At 49.5% G+C, this 19,739-nt stretch overlaps 1 protein-coding gene across 1 annotated transcript in view; it reads right to left on the reverse strand.

Annotated features, from left to right (window-relative positions):
* Nucleotides 1-19,219, reverse strand: part of KNDC1 (kinase non-catalytic C-lobe domain containing 1) — an 89,408-nt gene extending 70,189 nt beyond the window's left edge. Inside the window, 3 exon segments of the mRNA XM_043983330.1 lie at nt 8,313-8,371; nt 9,239-9,437; nt 18,818-19,219. Coding sequence (XP_043839265.1) covers nt 8,313-8,371; nt 9,239-9,437; nt 18,818-18,943 — 384 coding nt within the window. The 5' untranslated portion in view covers nt 18,944-19,219.
* Nucleotides 19,220-19,739: the final 520 nt, after the last annotated feature.

Consider the following 19,739-nt stretch of genomic DNA (forward strand, 5'->3'; position numbering starts at 1 on the left):
TGCCTTTGACCTTCAGAACTGAGGATGGAGTTCAGGAGAAGACATACAAGAAGAACTTATTAAGTGCCTACTGTAGGCCAGGAACTGTAGACCCAAAGACTAAAACAAGATGGTCTCTGTCTTCAAGGGAAAGACCCTTCCATTCTATTGGGGGAAATGTACAAATGTTCAGAAAAGAAAACCAAAGTCATGTTCATAATAGTGATGGCTGGGTCAGCCAAAGGGCAGGTTAGGCTCGGCCTTGTCTAGGAGGTGACATAAGATGAGTGCTTGCAGGAAGCAGGCATTCTAAGAGGGAGAGGTGAGAAGGGAGTGTGTTTCAGGCATGGGTGGGATTTAGTGCCTGGGAAAAGGCACAGTTGTGGCAGATGGCATGGCATTTACACTGTGTGAAGGGGCCATCTGGAGTCAGATTATCAAGGGCTTTCCGTGGCAAACAGAGGACTTTATGTTCACTCCTAGAGATAACAGGGACCCACAGGGGCTTCATGAGTGAGGAAATGACATGGGCAGACCTGCCTTTAGGGCAGTGGTGTGTGGAATGGGCTGGAGAAGGGAGAATTATGGGAGTGAAACTCCAATAGCCATGGATGAGGTGATGAGGTCTTTAATGAGAGGTGGCCAGGGGAGTGGATAATGGAATAGGCCTGTGAGATGTGGTGGAGCTCAACTGGCAAGACTGATGGCCTAGAGACAGGCACTGCAGGCAAAACCTCTTCATTTCCAAGGAAGAAAAAGATCACTCTATAGTTTCTCTTCCAAACAGAACAGACAGTACTTTCAGGGCATAGTGCCTGCCTCTCCTTTTTCCCTTTTTTGGCTTTCACAAGTCAATGGGTGGGTAGCAGCCCAATCACATAGTTAGCAGAAGGCAGCAGCAGTTGGGAGGCCAAGAGAGATGCCCCATATTTACAACAGAAATACTGTGTAACGTTTGATATAGTTCTGGGAACAGTGCCTGACACATGGTACGCACTTAATAGGTGTTGACTGATTGATTTGCTCCTCTGGACTAACTCACTTTGTTAAGGTTTTCCATGATTTTTGCCCAACAATGCCCCAACCCACTGAACCTGGCTTTCTTTCTAAAGGAAGCTTCCTTCTCTTAAATCCTTACTGTGCCAACCACAAGATGAACAGCTCAGGCCATCACAAAGGGCCAGGATCAAGCCTGTCCCAACAATGTTTATACTGGTCTGGCCGGACAATCAACAATGGGGCAGCCTTGCCTTGGGCTGGCACAGTCCAAGACAACCAGAAGAATGTTGTGAAAGACCGGACCAAGTGTTTAGCTTGCAGAATGCTGCAAAATGGCCATGTACATGGCTGGCAGGAATGAGGAGGAGTGGAAAGAAGTTTCAAAGCTGCTCTCTCTGCCAGTCCTTCATGTCAGTCTCCAGGGGCCAAGGTTCAAAACATGCCCAGACAGATGTGAATAGTGCTCAGTGCAGGGAGGACTTCCCATTGCTCTGGCTCATAAGCACCACCTGTCATGCAGGCACCTGGACACAGTTTGAGAAATAAAGATGGAGTTTTATTAAAGGATTGAAGGGGTACAAAGAACCCCCCCCCAAAAAAAGAAAAAAAGTTCTGAAAAATAGATTCCTTCTAATAGGGAACATGTTCCCAAAGATCAAATGAGAGAAATGTTTGTAAAAAAGTGCTGATCCCAGTGCCTGGAATACAGTAGATACTCAATATGTGCTTATTCTCTCCTCTCCCTTCCCTCTCAACGTGCTGCAGAGGAAAGAGTGTTTGTGGAGCCTGAGGACATGAGCATAAATCCTGGCTATGCTACTTGGCCATCCCTAAGGCATTGCTCAATTTCCCTGACCTTCTATGGTACTCAATTTTCTCATCTGTAAAATGGAAGGGAAGGGGAGTGTTGGATTAGATGGGCTCTGAGGTCTCTTCCAGCTCTAGAGCTTGGATTCAATTGAGATTCTCAGACAATCCAAATATGCAAGTTTGTCTTCACCATTCCAAACAGGGTCCTTCCCTCAGCTCTGAGTTGCTTCTTGCAAGTAGAGACAAACATGCTCTTTGTGGTGCCCCTTCTAATAGCCATCTGTGATGTTGCTCTTTGTGCTTCCTCCCCTGCACCTCCAGTTGCATTGGTGAGGTTGCTCTCCCTGGTGCCTCCTCTCCTGAACCTCCCTGGTGAGGTTGCTCTCCATGGTGCTACCTTCTCTGCCTCATGTTTATGAGTGAGGTTGCTCTCCATGGTGCTACCTCCTCTGCCTCATGTTTATGAGTGAGGTTGCTCTTCATGGTGCTGCCTCCTCTGCCTCATGTTTATGGGTGATGCTGCTTGTTCTCCATGCTGATGCCTCCTTTCTTGAGGCAGCATCTCATGCTTGATGGGTGATAGTGCTTTCCATGGTGCCTCCTCCTGCAGTTTTGTGTGGCTTCCATGGGCAGTACCAGCTATAGGGTTACAGAACCTACAATTTAGAGCTGGAAACCTCAGGGGTCATCTAGTCCAACCCTTTCATTTTACACATGAAGAATCTGAGGCGCAAAGAGGCTGTTGCTCATCACTCTATTAAACCCTTCTGCCTGCAATTCAATCCTCTGCCACTGCCTGGGATGCATCAGCTGGAACTTGGTAAGGAGGAAGTTCTAGAAGCAGCAATGAAGATCCCTCCCACCTGAGAAGTCACTGTAGAACAGCAGAATGGGAAATTTTAAGCATTTGCCATATGGCAAAAACCCTCCAAATTTCCAAGATATCAGGAAGGCAGAACTGGTAGGTAGCCTTGTACATATTTAAGTTAACCAGGCCACCTGTCCACTAAACAGGAGGTCTGCTCCCTCAGCGTCCTGGCTTCAAGGATGCAAAACATGACAGAAGTCAATGTGCCAACTCAGACCTAGGATGCATCTGTCCCAGGGTTGTTCATGTTTTCTCCTTTTTAAAAGGTGTGTTTTGAGAAGTGCTCATCCTGAGTTGCTGGGATACCCTCTTTAGTGTCATGAAAAGATGCTGGGGTCCCCAAAGACACTCTTGTGGGAAGGGAAGGGGATACATATTTCTTTTTGAAGCAGCCCACAAGATGAGCCTGGTTACTGCTGGGTCCCCATTAGGAAGCTTCCTGTGGGCTCAGGGAACCACTAGAAAGGACCTTTTGCCTGTAGAAATTTCTATATTTTTCCTTCTTCTCCTCTAGCCCCACAAAACAAAAAGTAACTTTCCTAAAATCTATCCTACACCTATAGAGCTGAAGGTAACCTTTAAAAAATTTTTTAAATTGTTTTTTGGTGAGGCAATTGGGGTTAAGTGACTTGCCCAGGGTCACACAGCTAGTAAGTGTCAAGTGTCTGAGGCTACATTTGAACTCAGGTCCACTTAAATGCAGGGCCAGTGCTCTATCCACTGCGCCACCTAGATGCCCTGAAGGTAATCTTAGAGGGTGACCTTATTTGAAAGATGAGGAACCTGAAGCCCAGAGGAAAAAAGCAGAGAAACCTGGCATTAGACAGAAGCAATTCTTTCAGGATGTTTCATTCCAATGCAGGTGCCAGTGGAAAGAGAAGAAGCACTTTGCCCACAATAACCACCATCAGTACTCCACAAAGCAGGAGAGCTGTAAAACATAGCTATCTGAAGAATGACTTACAAACCCTGGCTCATTGGATAAGGAAAATGATGTCAATAGCAGACAAGCACTCAGCATCTATAGCTCTGCCTTGGCATCTCTCCCAAATAGGATGATTTCAGGGTCTATGGAAAAATAGGCACCAATCATGCCTTCAAACACTGATGTCAACAAGCAGCCTCACTCCCACCATCAGAAGGGTTCCCCATATGGCCTGGCCACCTGCCACATTGAAGGTGATACATAAAGAAGAGCAGGATTGGAGGGAACTATGTAATGAGGCACTAAGCATGAGTAGAGAAATAATTTTAAAAATAAAATTCATCTGGAGGAACAAATGGTCAAGAATATTAGAGGAATTCTTGAAAAAAGTGGGCAGTCCTGGAATTATCAGATGCCAAACTACACTAAAAGAGCCACAATCATCAAAACAATTTGTACTGGGTTAGAAATAGAGGCTGAACAGTGGAATAGACTAGGCACACAATACACAGATGCTGAAGAGCACAGTGGCCCAGTGTTTGACAAATCCAAAGATCCCAGCTACTGGGGCAAGAACTCACTATTTAACAAAACTGGTTGGGAAAACTCAAAAGCATCTGGCAGAAACTAGATGTAAACCAGTATCTCACGTCATTACCAAGTCAAGCTCCTACTGGGGACATGATTCAGATACAAATGGTAACACCACAAGAAAATTAAAGGAACATGGAGGAAATCACCTATTATATCCATATATAGGGAAAGAGTTCATGATCAAACAAGAGGTTTGCAGAGGGTAAAATGGACAGCTTTGATGAAATAAAATTAATTTTTTGGAAAAAGGCCCATGCAACTAAAATTTGAAAAGAAGCGGGAAACTGGGGAAAATATTTATAGCAAATTTTTCTGATGTTTTTGTTTCTAATATATACATAGGGAACTGAGTCAAATGTGTAAGAATATGAGCCATTCACCAATTGATAAGTAGTTAAAAGACATGAGTAGGCAGTTTTCAGAGGAAGAAATCCAAGCTATAATGAACCATATTAAAAAATGCTCTAAATCACTAATAATTAGAGAAATGCAAATTAAAACTCTGAGGTATCACTTCAGACCCACCATACTGGCTAAACTGACAAAAAAAGAAAAATGAGAAATGCTGGAGGGGGATGTCGAAAACAAGTACTTTAATGTTCTCTCGGGTGAGCTGTAAACTGATCCAACCATCCTGGAAAGAAATTTGGAATTAAGCTCCCCCCTCTTCCCCAAATTATTAAATTATGCATACCTTCTAACCCAGTGATGCCACCTCTAGGTCTGTACCCAAAAGAGATCAATGAGAGAGGACCCATATATACAAAAATATCAATAGCAGCTCTTTTTGTGGTGGCAAAGAACCATAAACTGAGGGAATGTTCATCATTTGGGGAATGACTGAACAAGTTGTAGTGATGAAGGTGATATAATATTAATGTGCTGTGAGAAATAATGAAAAAGGTAGTTTTAGAGAACCTTGGGAAAACATTTATGAATTCATGCAAATTGAAGTGACAAGAAGCAGAAGGCCAATTTATACAAGAACAAGAATATTATCAAGACAAACAACTTGGAAAAACTTAAGAACTTTGATCAGCTCAATGCCCACCCACAATTCCAAAGGATTGATGATGAAATGTGCCGCCCACCTCCTGATGGAGAGCTGATGGACTCAGCAGGCAGACTGAAGAATACTTCCTTTATTGCTCTTTCTCAAAATGGCTAACATAGGCATTTGTTTTGCTTGAGTATATATTTGTGATGCTTTTGTTTTTCTTTCTTTCTCAATGGGGGGGTGGGAAGGAAAGAATTTGGAAATGAAAATAAAACAAAATTGAACTTAAAAAAGAAAAGAAAAATAATCACTTCCAGGAAATGATGAAAAATGCTACATCAATAAAATTTCAAAATGGAATCTCTCTCTCCATATTATATTTGTGCCAAAAGTGCACATGGAGAAATCTTTTTTCAATAACATAAATATATCCATTGCAAAAATAACCAGATTTATTTCAGCAACAGCTGCCAACAATAATACGACCAAATGAGGGAATTTATTCTCCAAATGAAAATGCTCAAGTTATTTTTGTTTAGTCCAGAGGGAAATGTCACCCTGTAACATCCCCACCCCCATCCAAGCCATAAGCCCCACTGTCCTCCCCTTATGTTTTCTTGTATTTGAGATGCATGATCTTTTTTTGGCCTTGAGTCTCAATTATCTACAAGAAATAGAGTTGAACTTGGTAGCCATAGTAAATTCAGGATCAAATTAGTCATGGAAAAAATCCCACAAGTGACACTGACATAATACATCCAATTATTTGCAAGACAGCCAGGAAATGGCTGCTCTGAGGTCAATCGGTCAGTCAACAAGCCCTTTTAAGGACCTACTATGTGCCAGGAACTATGCTAAGTGTTGAGGATACAAAAAAAAAGGCCAGGTGTCAGGAACCAGACTTCCCAAGCCTGAACAGGAGAACAGCCCCATCTTTCCAGCCCCCCCAGGCTCCCAACCTTGATATCACTTTCTGCTCTTTTCATTCACCCCACATTCTCCAACCTATTGACAAGTTTTCTTTCTGCCTTCACACCATCTCTCATATATACATTTACATACGCATAGGTACATACAAACATACACACACAGATGTCCCCTGCCTTGGATCTCTTCCCTCTTCTATCCAGCTTCTACTCAGATGCCAAAAAAGATTCCCCCAAAGTGTGGCCTTGACCATGTCATCCCTGATCACTAAATCTCAGTGGCTTCTCCTTGCCTCTAGACTAAGAAGCAAACTCTGCTGGCCCCATCCCATCTTCCAGTCTTACATATGACTTTCCTCCCCAAAGGCTGCACCCAGAGCTCGTTTTTGTCATTGTTTGCCCTTCATTCTTGAAGAGGACCAGGACATCAGGGGATGTCATGACTTGCATGGCACTGGATTGAAGGGAGGGAGGTCTGTGCGAGGTCACCAGCCTCACTCTCTCCTCCAGAGCCAGTGGCAAGATATGCAACAGGATGACTGGAGGTGGCCCTGGATGTTTCAAGGTAATTGGGGCTAAGTGATTTGTGTGGGTCACACAGCTCATAAGTGTCTGAGGTGATATTTGAATTCAGGGCTTCCTAACTTCAGAGCCAGTGCTCCATCCAGGGTGCCACCTAGCTGCCCTTGCTTGTGCTTGTGTCACCAGTGCAACCACACTGGCCTATAGGCTGCTCCAGTCTCCAGTCAATCAGTCAATAACATTTATTAAGTGCCTACTGTGCTCCAAGCTGTGGGGATACACAAAGAGGCAAAAGACAGGCCCTGCCCTCAGGAGCTTACAAAAGACTCCTCCCCCTCCCCCAGGCCATTCTCTCCCTTCTCACCTCCACCTCGTAGTGCCTCATTCCCCACTGATACCCTAAAGCACAAATTGTACCCTGCCACTATCTGGCTCTAGAAGCTTCAAGAGGTCCCTAGTGTCTCTGGCACAAAATGTGAATCCCTCTATTTGGTATATGAGGAGCTGCCAGGCTTCATGGATGGTCCCACAGACCTGGCCCTCACGCTCTTCTGCTTCTGTGGCTTGCCACCTCCCATCTTTGCAGGGCACGGATCCCTTCTCTTGGCACCCCCTGACTGCTGCCTTCTCCAGGAAGCCTTCAACAAGGCATATGTGCAGGCAGAAAGCAGTCACCACCTTGGACAAGTCACCTCCTGGACCCGTGCCCTGCAAAGAAGGCTTCTCTCCCTCTCCTGGCTCAGCTCTCCTCATCTGCTAGCCCTTGCCTCTTTTTCTTCCGACCCACCGGGCTGCTCTTCTCTCCTCACCTCACAGCCTTCGTGGGAGCCCAGCCTCACTCCATGTAGGACACCCGCGGGCTCCTGGGGGGCCTCTGCCGCTTCTCTTCTGGGCCACGTTCCTCCTCCTCCCCCCCCATCCCTCCCGCGTTCCCCCACAAAGGGCATCCCCCACTGCCTCTGCAGCTCAGCTTCCTCCTTTATTTTCACCACATTCTCCCTGATAAGCTATGGAGTGGAGGAGGTGCCTCAGCAGTCAGCTACACAGGCTTCTACTCTCCAGCCACCCATCCTCTCTAGGCCTTGATTTCCCCCAGTTGACACAGTTGCTAAGATCCCTGCCCGCGCTGACCAATTTACACCCGGACAGCCCAGGGCGACGGGGCACACGGGCAGCCTCTTCTGTAGCCTTCTCATTCCCAAACTAGAGGTTGTTGGCTTATTCCTTAAGTCTGTCAGTTTATTAGTTAAGCTTCCGCGCCCCCTTCCCTTCCCGGCCCACAGTAAAGATTTTGCAGGAAGGAAGCCTTGCTGTTCCTAGCCCAAATACCCCAAGGGAGGAGGGCACCTTTTGCCAAGGCCAGCCAACCTTCGAGACAAGAAAAGGGAAGAAGGAGCGACCCAAGCACCGAGTAAGCCCTTACCGTGTGCCAGGCACTACTCCGTGAGCTGGGGAAACGGAAAGAGGCAAAGGCCGGGCCACCCCGGCAAGGAGACCGCCACGTAGCTGGGGAGCCGGCTAGCCGCCCACCGCAGCCCGGCGCTGTGGGCAGAGTGAACTGGAGCGCCTCCACACTGGGCGACTCTGCGCCAGAAACAGGGCGGGGCTTCACCCAGCAAAGCTCTTTCTAGGGGTTCACAGAAAAACATGGAAGAGGAGGCCGGCCCTGGGGGAACCCCAGCTCTCACTTACTTCAAACGTGTTCCCGGTGATGTCGAACTCTGGTGGAACGAAGGCACCTTCGGGATCATCTTGGGGAAGGAAGGGAGACAGAGGCATCAATAACCCCGGGAGCCATCCCCCAAGGGAACCCAAACCACATAGGGAATTCCCTTCTCCAGTGCAGCAGCTGCCGCCGCCCGAGCTGGGCTCATGCCGCTAGGACTACTGGCATTTCTCCGGAGGACTCTGGAGGCCCAGGTCAGTGCTGTACACAGAGACCAGGCCCGGGAGCGGTGACTCATCCCCATCGAACACTGACTTCTGCGCTTCGCCCACAGGGATCCCATTACCGAGAGCAGCCTCAACAGAAATTGGTGCTTCCCCTGCCTTTGGTTTGTTCCCGACCTGGATTCTTGAACCATCTGTGCCTCTCCAGGCAGCTAAAAAGTGTGGCTGCCCCATGACACCAAGTTCTCAAATCTGTTCTCCGAAGGTGAGGAGAAACAGGGGTCACAGGAATGTTCGCTGGCCCAGCAGTCGATCTCCATGGGACATGGAGGCTGCTGGGAGCAGAGCTTTTACTTTGAATGGAAAACTTGACTTCCATTCATTGAGTTGTGAAGATCAGTGGAAAACAGACCCGAGAAGCAGGGAGTGGTCTGGGAAGAAGAAGCCAAGGGGTGTGGCCTCCTGAACCAGTGCTCCTAGAGCCAACAAGGGGCAGCCTCCCAAAAGGTTCAAGATCAAGGCCCCCCTCCCCCAGCCAAGAAGAAGGCAAACTCAGAGCTTCACCAGTGTGACTAAGTGGACCCACGTGTCAAATGAACGGGATTCCCATTTTAATGATGTTCATTAAGAAACGATGCTCTTCTATGGAATCCCCCCCCCATTTGTGCTCTCAGGGCAGTGGACACATGGTCACTGGGTCCAGGGTTCTGGGGTGTTCTGGCACTCACCGCTGAGCTGTTCCATGAAGCACACGTTGCCATTGGTGTTAAAGGCCAGAGTGTCTGGAGTGATGCACAGTGTGTGGAAGATGGCAGAGTGGGCGATGCTTCTCAAGGAGCGGCTGCACTCCAAGCACACTGCCCAAATGTCTTGCTCTGTGAGGCAGCTGTCCCGAAGGGACAGGATGTCGGCAAGTGACACATTCTCCTACCAAGACAGGAATTCCACAATTACTCCACCTTCCAGGAATGGGGGGGGGGAGGCACAGGGAATCCAGGATAGACAAGACCTCAAGATTAATTCTAGCAAATTCTTTTGCCTCTGGAAATCAAGGATTTTGCCTTCCGGGTAAAACCTGGAACTTGTTAGAAAAAGTACTTTATCTCATGATATCCTTGGATTCTTTTTTTTTTTTTAAGTGAGGCAACTGGGGTTAAGTGACTTGCCCAGGGTCACACAGCTAGTAAGTGTTAAGTGTCTGAGGCCGGATTTGAACTCAGGTACTCCTGACTCCAGGGCCGGTGCTCTATCTACTGTGCCACCTAGCTGCCCCATCCTTGGATTTTAATGAGATTGTATCATGAATAAATCGAGGTTATCATTAAGAATCCTGAGAATGGTGTATAGAGCACTCCTTAGTGCACTCCCAGACCAGCAGCAGAGGGAAGATTGTCCCTTCTTTCTCTCTCTGCTCCTGGGGCGGCCCAGTGACTGGAGAACTCCAATAGGGTGGGTCACGGCCTTGTCAGAAACTTCCACCAGCTACCATAGAATAGAACCGATGCCCCATCAGGACAATGTCCATAGGACTATATTTTGTGCTGATGTCACAGGAGGTGGGAGAAGCCTCAGCTGGAGACCTTGTTCTGGGTGACATCAAGTCACATGGCCCAGAGGAATTACAACATGGGAAAACTGATGGATGGGACTGCTGAGCCAAAGGGTGGTGAAGAGGGAGGGAATGAGGAGAGGAGATGGAAGTCTATAAACCAAAGGCCAGTGAAGCTGACTTGGATTTCTGACAAAATTCTGGATGTCGTTAAGAGGCTGATTAGTGAAAGTCTGGAAAAGGGAGCAGTGATCACACAGATTTAGTAGGACTTTCTCAGGAAGAAATGCCATGCCAAATGAACCTGGGCTCCTTTTGTGGCAGGACAATTAAACTGGAAGGCCCTGGGAATAAGGTAGATAGAGCTTACCTAGACTTCAAGGAAGTCCCTCCAGCTGGTCTGATGGAAATGATGGGGGTTAGGGCTAAATGAGGGAAGAACTAGGTGGAAGAGCTGAGTGGCTCAAACCAAAGAGTAGCCAATTAACCACCCTTGTGAATAGTGTGATGTCCACTGGACAGAAGCCAGAGGTGTCCAGTAAAGTGTCCCAGCACTCTGGGCCCAGCCCTCAACCTCTGGACTCTTTTTAACTGATGACTTGGATCATGGCAGCATAAAAGTCTAGGAAAATGGGGGGGGGATCTTGGATGCCATCTAGCCTGACTCCCTCATTTTCCATGTAAGGAAACTGAGGCAGAGAGCAGTGAGGGGGCTTGCCCTGGGTCTAACAGCTGGTGGGGTCTGCTGTGGGACTGGAATCCAGGTCTCCCCAACCCCACGCTGTCAAGCTGCCCTTCCCAGCACATCCATTTATCAGATATGCAGATGACAAGGTCAGGGCCCAACAAAGATCTCCAAGGGGAGAGCACTGGGCTGGACTGGGGATAGCTCAGTCAAATAAGCCTCCATGAAACACCCCTGTGGAGGGGCAGGCAAACATGTCCTGGCCTCAAGGGGCTGATACCCTATGGGAGAGACAGTGCTGTTGTTGTTTGTCCATTCTTTTCCGAGAGGACCAAGGACATCACAAGTGATGTCTTGACTTCAGCACGAATTGGATTAAAGTGAGGAAAAGCCGTACAGAGTTGTCAGCCTCACTCTCTCTTTTTTTCCCTTTCTCTTTCTTTCTTTCTTTCTTTCTTTCTTTCTTTCTTTCTTTCTTTCTTTCTTTCTTTCTTTCTTTCTTTCTTTCTTTCTTTCTTTCTTTCTTTCTTTCTTTCTTTCTTCTTTCTTTCTTTCTTCCTTCCTTCCTTCCTTCCTTCCTTCCTTCCTTCCTTTCTTTTTCTTCTTTTTTTCTTAGTGAGGCAATTAGGGGTTAAATGACTTGCCCAGGGTCACACAGCTAGTAAGTGTTAGGTGTCTGAGGCCGGATTTGAACTCAGGTACTCCTGACTCCAGGGCCGGTGCTCTATCCACTGCGTCACCTAGCTGCTCCCAGCCTCACTCTCTCTTAAGGAGTCACTGAAGTCCAGGGGCAAGATAAGAGTCAGGATGATTGGCCATGACCCAGTAGGCAGTGGGTGAGCTTGGCATCTTCCATGTCTGACCAAGCTCTAAGGGTTCCACAGCACCTGCTTCAGCCGCCTTCATGGCTGTTGGAACAAACTGTTCTCATCTGCCCATTCCCATTGGAGAAAAGACAACATTCACATACACAGCAGAATAGACAAAACATAGAAAAGGTAATGGGGGAGAGGAATCACCAGCAGCATGGGGGATCTGGGAAAGCTTCCTGGAAGAAGTGGTATTTGAACTAAATTTTGACAGAAAGGAGAGATCCTAAAATGTGGAGGTGAATGCAAAGGGAGGTGCAGTGCTACATGGGGGGAAGAGACAGAAGGCCTCATTGATTGGGAGGGGAGCAATGTCCAAGAGAGGCTCCCCACAGCCTGGGAAGGGCTTTCTTTGCAAAGAGAAGAGTTTATATTTGATCCTAAGGCAATGGGGACCCACTGGAGTTTATGGAGCAGGAGAATGACATGGGCAGAGGTGTGCTCTAGAAATAGCATTCTGCCAACTGTGTGAAGGGTAGGCTGGAGGGGAAAGATACAGGAGGAAGGAAAGCCAAGCAGGATGTGTCAGCAACAGGATATGAGTGCTGTTCTCTACATCCTAGGCACATCAGCCAGAAACAGTTTCATTTAATTTAACCTTCGAGTATCTAAGCACTTCTGGTCTAGAGAAGATGGTCAAACTAGCATCATTACCCATGCCCTCCCACATGTTTCTCTAACCCAAGACAATTTGAGGTGACATTTATAAGTATCCAGAAAAAGGAAAAGATCATAAGACATAAATACAGCTTGGAGGTTTCACATTCCAAATAATGGTGACTATGAGTTCCTTCCAGGGCCATCTCATCCCCTCAAGGGTTCCCAGGAGTAAGTAATCCAAGGAGCCTCTTGCCTTATTTTTTATTTTATTTGCAGGGCAATGAGGGTTAAGTGACTTGCCCAGGATCACACAGCTAGTAAGTGCTAAGTGTCTGAGGCTGGATTTGAACTCAGGTCCTCCTGATTCCAGGACCGGTGCTTTATCCACAGCACCACCTAGCTGCCCCATCTCTTTCCTAATTTCTTAATCCTTTCTCAAAGGAGAAGAGTGGGAAGCCTTGTTATACTAACAATTCCTTTCAAAGTTGGACAAAGAAGAGGCTGCCTGAGGTGCCCCTTGGTGGGTCAAGATCCCAAATCACTTTGGCAGTGGGGGAGACAAAGACCTAAACAAGATAAGAGATTCTCTTGGTTCTTGGGCTTACTAACAACCTTTCCTGGCAGCTAGGGGCTGCAGTGGATAGAGTGCCAGGCTTCGAGTCAGGAAGACTCATCTTCCTAAATTCAAATATGGCCTCAGCCACTTACTAGCTGTATGACCTTGGGCAAGTCATTTAACCCTATTTGCCTCATGTTCCAGTATCTCTACCAAGAAAGCCCCAAATGGGGTCACAAAGAATCAGACGTGATTGAACAACAATAACCTTAGTTCATTTCTCTAAGAAAGGCCTTTGGTCTTCTATCTAACCTACCTACCAACAAGCAAGTCTGGAAAGCATTATAAGACCAGATCAATGTTATATCTTTATATTTTCTGTTTCTATGAAAAACTTTTAAAATACACTTCCACAGAAAGGTCTGTCAGATCACTGAAGTTAGAAAGAGAAGGGGATGTGCCAGGCACTGAGCTACCTGCCCTTATAAGTCTAATCTCCTCAGTGGATGGTCCGTCCATTTTTTGATTGATTGCAGGCTGTTGGGTGTTATTACAGCTCCAAGGTTGTTCTGTTACTCATTACCATTCAATAGGGCATCTCAATGATTTCAGGACTAACCAACCCATAATTTATGCTAAACGTTGGGGTCCAAAAGCAGACACACAAGGTCAAAGACAGTCTGTGCCCTCCAGAAGCTGACATTGAAATGGGGGAGCCAACATCCAAACAACTGAGGTACAACCAAGATAGCACAAGACAGCCTCAAAAGGAAGGCTCTAAGACTGAGCCTCCCACAGAAGGAGCACCTCAAGTGGAAATGGGAAGAAGCCAATTCAACTCAGTCAATATTTATTAACTGCTTAAGACAGCTGGGTGGGGCAGTGGTGAGAGAGCTGGCCCTGGAATCAGACCTCAGACACTACTTGTGTGTGACCCTGGGCAAGTCACTTCACCCTATTTGCTTCAGTTCATTATCTGTATAATGAGCTGGAAAAGGAAATAACAAACCCTTCCAGTTGTTGTTGTTTGTCCTTTTTTTATTTTGCAGGGCAATGAGGGTTAAGTGACTTTCCCAGGGTCACACAGCTAGTAAGTGTCAAGTGTCTGAGGCCAGATTTGAACTTAGGTCCTCCCAACTTCAGGGCCAGTGCTCTATTCACTGTGCGCACAACCCTTCCAGTATCTTTGCCAAGCAAACCACAAATGGGAGCATGGTGAGTTGGACACAACTGAAATAACTCCACGAGAAGTTCCTACTATGTGCCAGGCCCAGTGCTAAGCACTAGGAATACCAAAAAGGCAAAAGACAGTCTCTGCCCTTGAGGAAGAGCATACAGTGTAATGGAGGGAACAGACTCTATACAGGATAAATAGGAAATAAGTAAGAAAGGGAAGGTAGCGGAAGTAAATCAGAAGGCAGTGATGAGGAAGGAGATGGTACACTCTGTGCAAAGAACAGAGCCTAGAGCCACTGAATCCAAGGATACACGGTAGGGAGTGAGGTGTGGGAAGACAGGAAATCTAGGAGAGAGCTCGTTATGAAGGACTTGGAATGCTACACAGAGCATTCGGGAGTCATGGGAGTGAACTGTGCTCAGACCCATTATTGACAACAGGACAGAGAATGGATAGGAGAGGGGAGAACAACCAAAAGACCATTGCAATGGTTTCAATGTGAAGTGATGAGGTGGGGGTCATAGGGAGCACCAGAGCTTATAGAGCACTGGAGTCAGAAAAACCTGAGTTCAAATTTGGACCCAGACACTGATTAGCTTTGTGACCTTGGGTAGGTCACTTCACTTCCATCTGCCTCAGTTTTCTCCTCTGTTGAATGGGCATAATAATAGCACCTCCCTCCCAGGGCTGTTGTGAGGATCAAATGAGGTAGTCATTGTAAAGTGTTTGGCAAACCTGGAAGTGTTGTATAAATGCTTGCTATGATGATGATGATGACGACACACACAAGGGATTCTGTAGAGGTAAAATTGACAAGGGATGATACAGAGGTGAAATTGACAGGTCTTGGCACCATATTGGATCTGGGGGAATGAGAGTAAAGAGTCCAGGATGCCTCATTGGTTGGGAGCTTGAGGGACTGACTGGGAGGACAGAAGTACTCTCCACAGTAATGGAGATGGTAGGAGTGGCATGTTTAGGGGGAAAGAGTTTGTTTTGGGCATGCTGGTTTTCAGATGTCTGCTGAACATCCAGTTCAAGATGTCTGAAAGTCCACTGGTGATGTGAGCCCTGCATGAGGTCAGCAGAGTCTGGGGCCAAATACACAGAATGGAGAATCATCGGCAGAAGGTTGGTAATTAAATCCACTGGAGCTGATAAGGTACAAAGGGAGAAGAGGGCCCAGGATGGAGCCCTGTGGTCCACTTATGGTTAAAGAATGAGGAGACAAGCAGTCAGACAGGTAAGGGGAGAGCCAGGGGAGGGAGGGTGCCCTTTGAACCTAGAGTGAAGAGGACAGGTGATAGTGTCAGAGGCTGCAGAGGTCACATCAGGGTCAGATAATGAATGTCAGAGTTCATGAATATGTTTTGGTTTGTTTTTTTTGTTTGTTTGTTTTTGGTAGGGCAATGAGGCTTAAGTGACTTGTCCAGGGTCACACAGCTAGTAAGTGTCAAGTGTCTGAGGCTGGATTTGAACTCAGGTCCTCCTGAATCCAGGGCCAGTGCTTTATCCACTGTGCCACCTAGATGCCCGCAGAGTTCATGAATGTGGATGTGGAACACCTGTGGGTGCCAGCCAGCCCAAGACTAGGACCAGCCCTCTGGACAGCTGTGCTGAGGTACAGGAGGTGAGGGTTTCTGAGGGAGTATCAATACATCTTCTAAAAGGAGGAGCTGAGAGGAAAGGAAGACTGGTCCAGACAGAGTTTATTGAGGAAGGTAGGAAACGTGCTGGAGATTGAGAGACCACAGCTACCAGGATCCTGGCTGGCTGGCTGATAAATATGAATTGAGTGAGGTTATCCTGTTTCTTGGTATATATTACTTTGCTTGTTGTCTCTCCATACCCCATACCCCCTGCTCCTGGAGCACAGGGGTTGCCTTTTGCCTCTTTTTGTGTCCTCAGAGCTTGGCACAGTGCCTGGAACATAGTAGGAGCTTTCTAATCAATTATTGATTGATTGATAGAGAGAGAGAGAGAAAGAGAGAGTCAGACCATCATTTTATGAAGCTCTCTTTGACAGCTGAGTGGAATGGAGAAGAGACGGGAACCTGGCAGACCATTCCCATCCCCCTCCCCTCAGCTATTGCCATAGTCCAGTCTTCACTGGGGTGGGGCAGGGGAGAGAAGGGGGTGCATTGGGGCCATGTCACAAAGGTAGAAATTATCTTTGTCCCCTCTGCTCTGAGTTCCCCAAACACCCACATGCCCATACTCGCGGGCTTCAGGAGACTACCTCACAGCAGAATGTCAGGGGCAAACCTAAGGTGCGAGCTCTCTCCATCACCATGCTTTGCGAACAGTGAAACGGAATGAAATCCTAGAGACCAGGTCTCTCGAGACGGGAAATCGGGAATAAATTCTGGGGCCTGGGGACTCCCCATCTCTTCTCAAAGGTAAGGGTACGTGACATGGCCAAACCAGGTTTCATGGCCCCAGATAGAGACTTGCCAAACCAGGCCACTCACTAAGGCCGGAGGACAAAGCCCCTGGACAGAGAGCTGCGGAGCCCGGACGAGATAGGAAACAGCTCTGACTGAGCTCTCTTAAGCAGATGCCTGTGGGCTTTCTGAAGCTTTCTCTCCTTTCCTTTTCACCAGGATCAGTGCCTGGGGGACAGGGAGGGGGGGGGGACGGGGAGGGTGCCAGCTTTTGGAGTTGGCCTATTAAGGGGGGAATCTACCTAGAAGATCTTCATCCTTGACCTCAGGAGTATGGGAAGCACCCCCAGAAGTCTGTTGTGGGGTGAGCCAGGGAGGGAGGGAGGCAGGCAGGCTCCCCAGGAGCTCCCCATCTTACTGAAAAGAGAATGTTTCTATGAAGGGCTGAAGCAGGTGATCAGCTTGGGGCTGAGGGGCCACCAGGAGCCTAAAGACTAAGTCTTCTAGGCTGCCTTCCTAAAGGGACTGCTGAGCCCTCTTCCCAGACTCACATTTTCATCTTTAATATTTTGCTGAGACTTGGGAAGGGAACATGTTTGTCTCCAGCGTTAGGGAGCCTGGAGCAGCTCAGGAAGTCTCATTCATCCTTCCGTGTGGGGCTCTCTGGTCCCCAGGGAGAGCACCTGTCCTTTAAGGAGACTCCTGATAGTGACCTGTCCTTGCCAAAGCCTTACACTCTGGAGGAAGCTCTGCACTCCTGTTTACCGAAGGACCCACCCTGGGCTTCTAGATTCCTTTACGATCCAAAACTTCACCCCCAACCCCAACCCCCATCAGGCATCACATCTGGCCAACTTTGGGCCCCAAGTTGGGCCAGGCCAGAAATTCTGCCAATCCTGGGCAGGGTTTTAAGACCCCTGAATGGTCTGGGCCCCCAAGGCAGTCCAGTGGACTCCAGACACCAGTGCCAGTGGGTAATGATGTATTTCCTTTTCCTCATTCTTGGGGCCTCTCTCTAAGGAAATCCCAGAGCAAACACTGGCAAAGTCCTTGGTGGGAGGGATGTTTGTGTGAGAAGGGCTAACAGGGCATTCCCTCATCTGAAAGGGGCCCTTTGGACTGGAGACATTTCTCCTACCCATAGAAGTGCAGGAGTGGCCATGGTGGAGACTCCACAAATTGAATTCACCCAAGACTGAGCGAAGGAGCCTCTCTGGGTATCTGGTACCCTGGTCAGAGCAGCCGGGCCTTATGTAAGATTGTTGCAGTGTGCCAGCCCTCCTCCAAAGTCAACAGGCCTTCACAAAGACAGACTGTGCCCCATTTCCCAACCATGCCAAGTAATGAGGAGCATGATTCTCTTTTAAGGCTCCCGGGGGTCCATCATGAGGCCTATGCCAGCCTGATTAGTTCTCTGCGAAGAGGTGGGGGCCCTCATGGATGGGGGCCTGGGCACCTGGCCCTCCTGGGGTGCTGAGCTGGCAGGGGCCTGAGCACCACCAGCTCCACCTGCCATCAGTTTACAGCAAAGGAGGGAAGCTAAGGCTCATGTGACAGTGGTCTAAGACCAATATGGAGAACAAGGAAGCCAGGACTCCTGAGTCCTTCAGAAACAGACAAGTCTCTGGAGAGGCTGGGGGGACACCAATGATCCAGTCCTGGCTCCCAGGCTGATCTCAATAAGGCTGAGCCCCACTATGTATGGCCATCCCCCTGGACCAGGCCCCCCATAACCAGGACCTGCTGACCTGAAGGGTCCTTGGTCATTAACTGAGATGCTGTATGTAAAAGCTAGTCAGTGCCTGGCCTTGGGAGGCCAGAGAAGTGCTTTCCCCCTTTGCTGAAAGGACGCCATGCCTGCCTAAGCCCAGGACTTCCCCAAAGGTTTCATGGGCAGGGGCTTGGCTTGCAGTCCTGGTGGCTGGGCCAGGGGTGCTACAGGGATTTCCTCTGCTCTTTCCATCCCAGACTCAGCAGCCTTGGCTGGGGGGGGGGGGCAGGATATACCAGGAATTCTGCGGTCCTCCTGACCCTCATGGGGTGTGGGGGTGCTCAACCTGCCCCCCCCCGAATTTGCCAGAACCCCAAGACATGTCGTTCTCTGCCATCTCCCAGGGTTCGAGGCTGCAGGAAAGATTCAGGAGGGGCGTGATGCTCCAAATTAGGGTTCATTCTAAATCCTGGTGCTTGGCACTCAGTAGGTGTTCAAGAAATGGTGAGTGATTGGAGCCTGCGAGGTGCACAGAGGACACCCACCGCTTTTCTCCTTTCCTCCCTTCCCCAGCCCCACCAACTCTCCTCAGGCCGCCTCCGCCCACGGGGGTCGTGGCGGGGTTGGGAGCCCTCCCATGAGGAACCGAGAGTCCAGCTCAGCCCAGCTCGGACCCGCCAGGAGCCCCAGGCCCAGGAAGGGAAAAGAAAAGTTGTGAATACCGTCCCGGGGTTCTGCCTGCCGCTGACAGCCCTCTTCCCTCTCGGGGGCCTCACCTCGTCCTCCAGCAGGGCGGGCAGTGGTTCGAAGTCATAGAAGTCCAGCTCTTCCTCCTCTTCCTCTTCCTCTCGCTGGCCCACACACAGCTGCTGCTGCAGCGGCTGGGCCAGCTCGGCGTCCATGGCAGGGTCGGGACCGATCAGGGGGCTCGCGGCAGGGGCCACCCTCCGGCAGGATCGGGGGACTCGGCGGCCTCCCTTCGGGCAGCCGCACGGCTGACCGAGGATGGTGCTCCTGGTGGCGGGGACGGAGACGCTGTCGGCGGTGGCGCTGAGGTCGGCTTCGCGCCTTGCCGACCCCAGGCCGTCCGGCCGTCGTTCCACCCGCCCTCCGCTTCCTTGGCGGGGCTGGCCAGCAGAGCTCCGGCTACAGACGCTGCGCCACCATGGCAACGCGCTCGCGCTCGCGGGAGCGCGCGGGGGGCGGGGCGGGGCGGGGCGGGGGCTCTGCCCCCCCTTCCCTGCGGGGCTGTCCGCGCTGGCCCCGCCCCCGCCCGGCTTCTGCCGCAGTGACCACCCCCTCCCCCCGCCCGAACTGCCCTTGCGGGGAGGGGAGGCCTTGGCCTTGGCCAAGCACTGGCGGGCGAGGGGCGGGGCACGGACCGACCCTCTGCGGAGGCGGGGATGGTGAAGTCCGGGCTCGGACGCTGCGGCCCCCCACCCCAGCAGCCCCGGGGGTCATGGAGGCCTGATTTGGGGCTCCCCCGAAATACCAGGACCTGAGGCCTGGGTTGGGGGCGCCTCTGTCCCGCTCTTCTAGCTCTGGAACCTGGAGGCCTGACTTCGGGGCCTCAGTGGTGCCCTTACCGGGATGGCGGGGGGGGGGGGGGCGGAGGGGAGGGGAGGGAGTCTAGGCGGGCGTACACAGCAGGGCCGAGGTGGAGCAGCGGTGTATATCCTGCTGTCTGTTTCCATCTCC

Source organism: Dromiciops gliroides, chromosome 2 (assembly GCF_019393635.1).
Source record: "Dromiciops gliroides isolate mDroGli1 chromosome 2, mDroGli1.pri, whole genome shotgun sequence".
Lineage (NCBI taxonomy): Eukaryota > Metazoa > Chordata > Mammalia > Microbiotheria > Microbiotheriidae > Dromiciops > Dromiciops gliroides.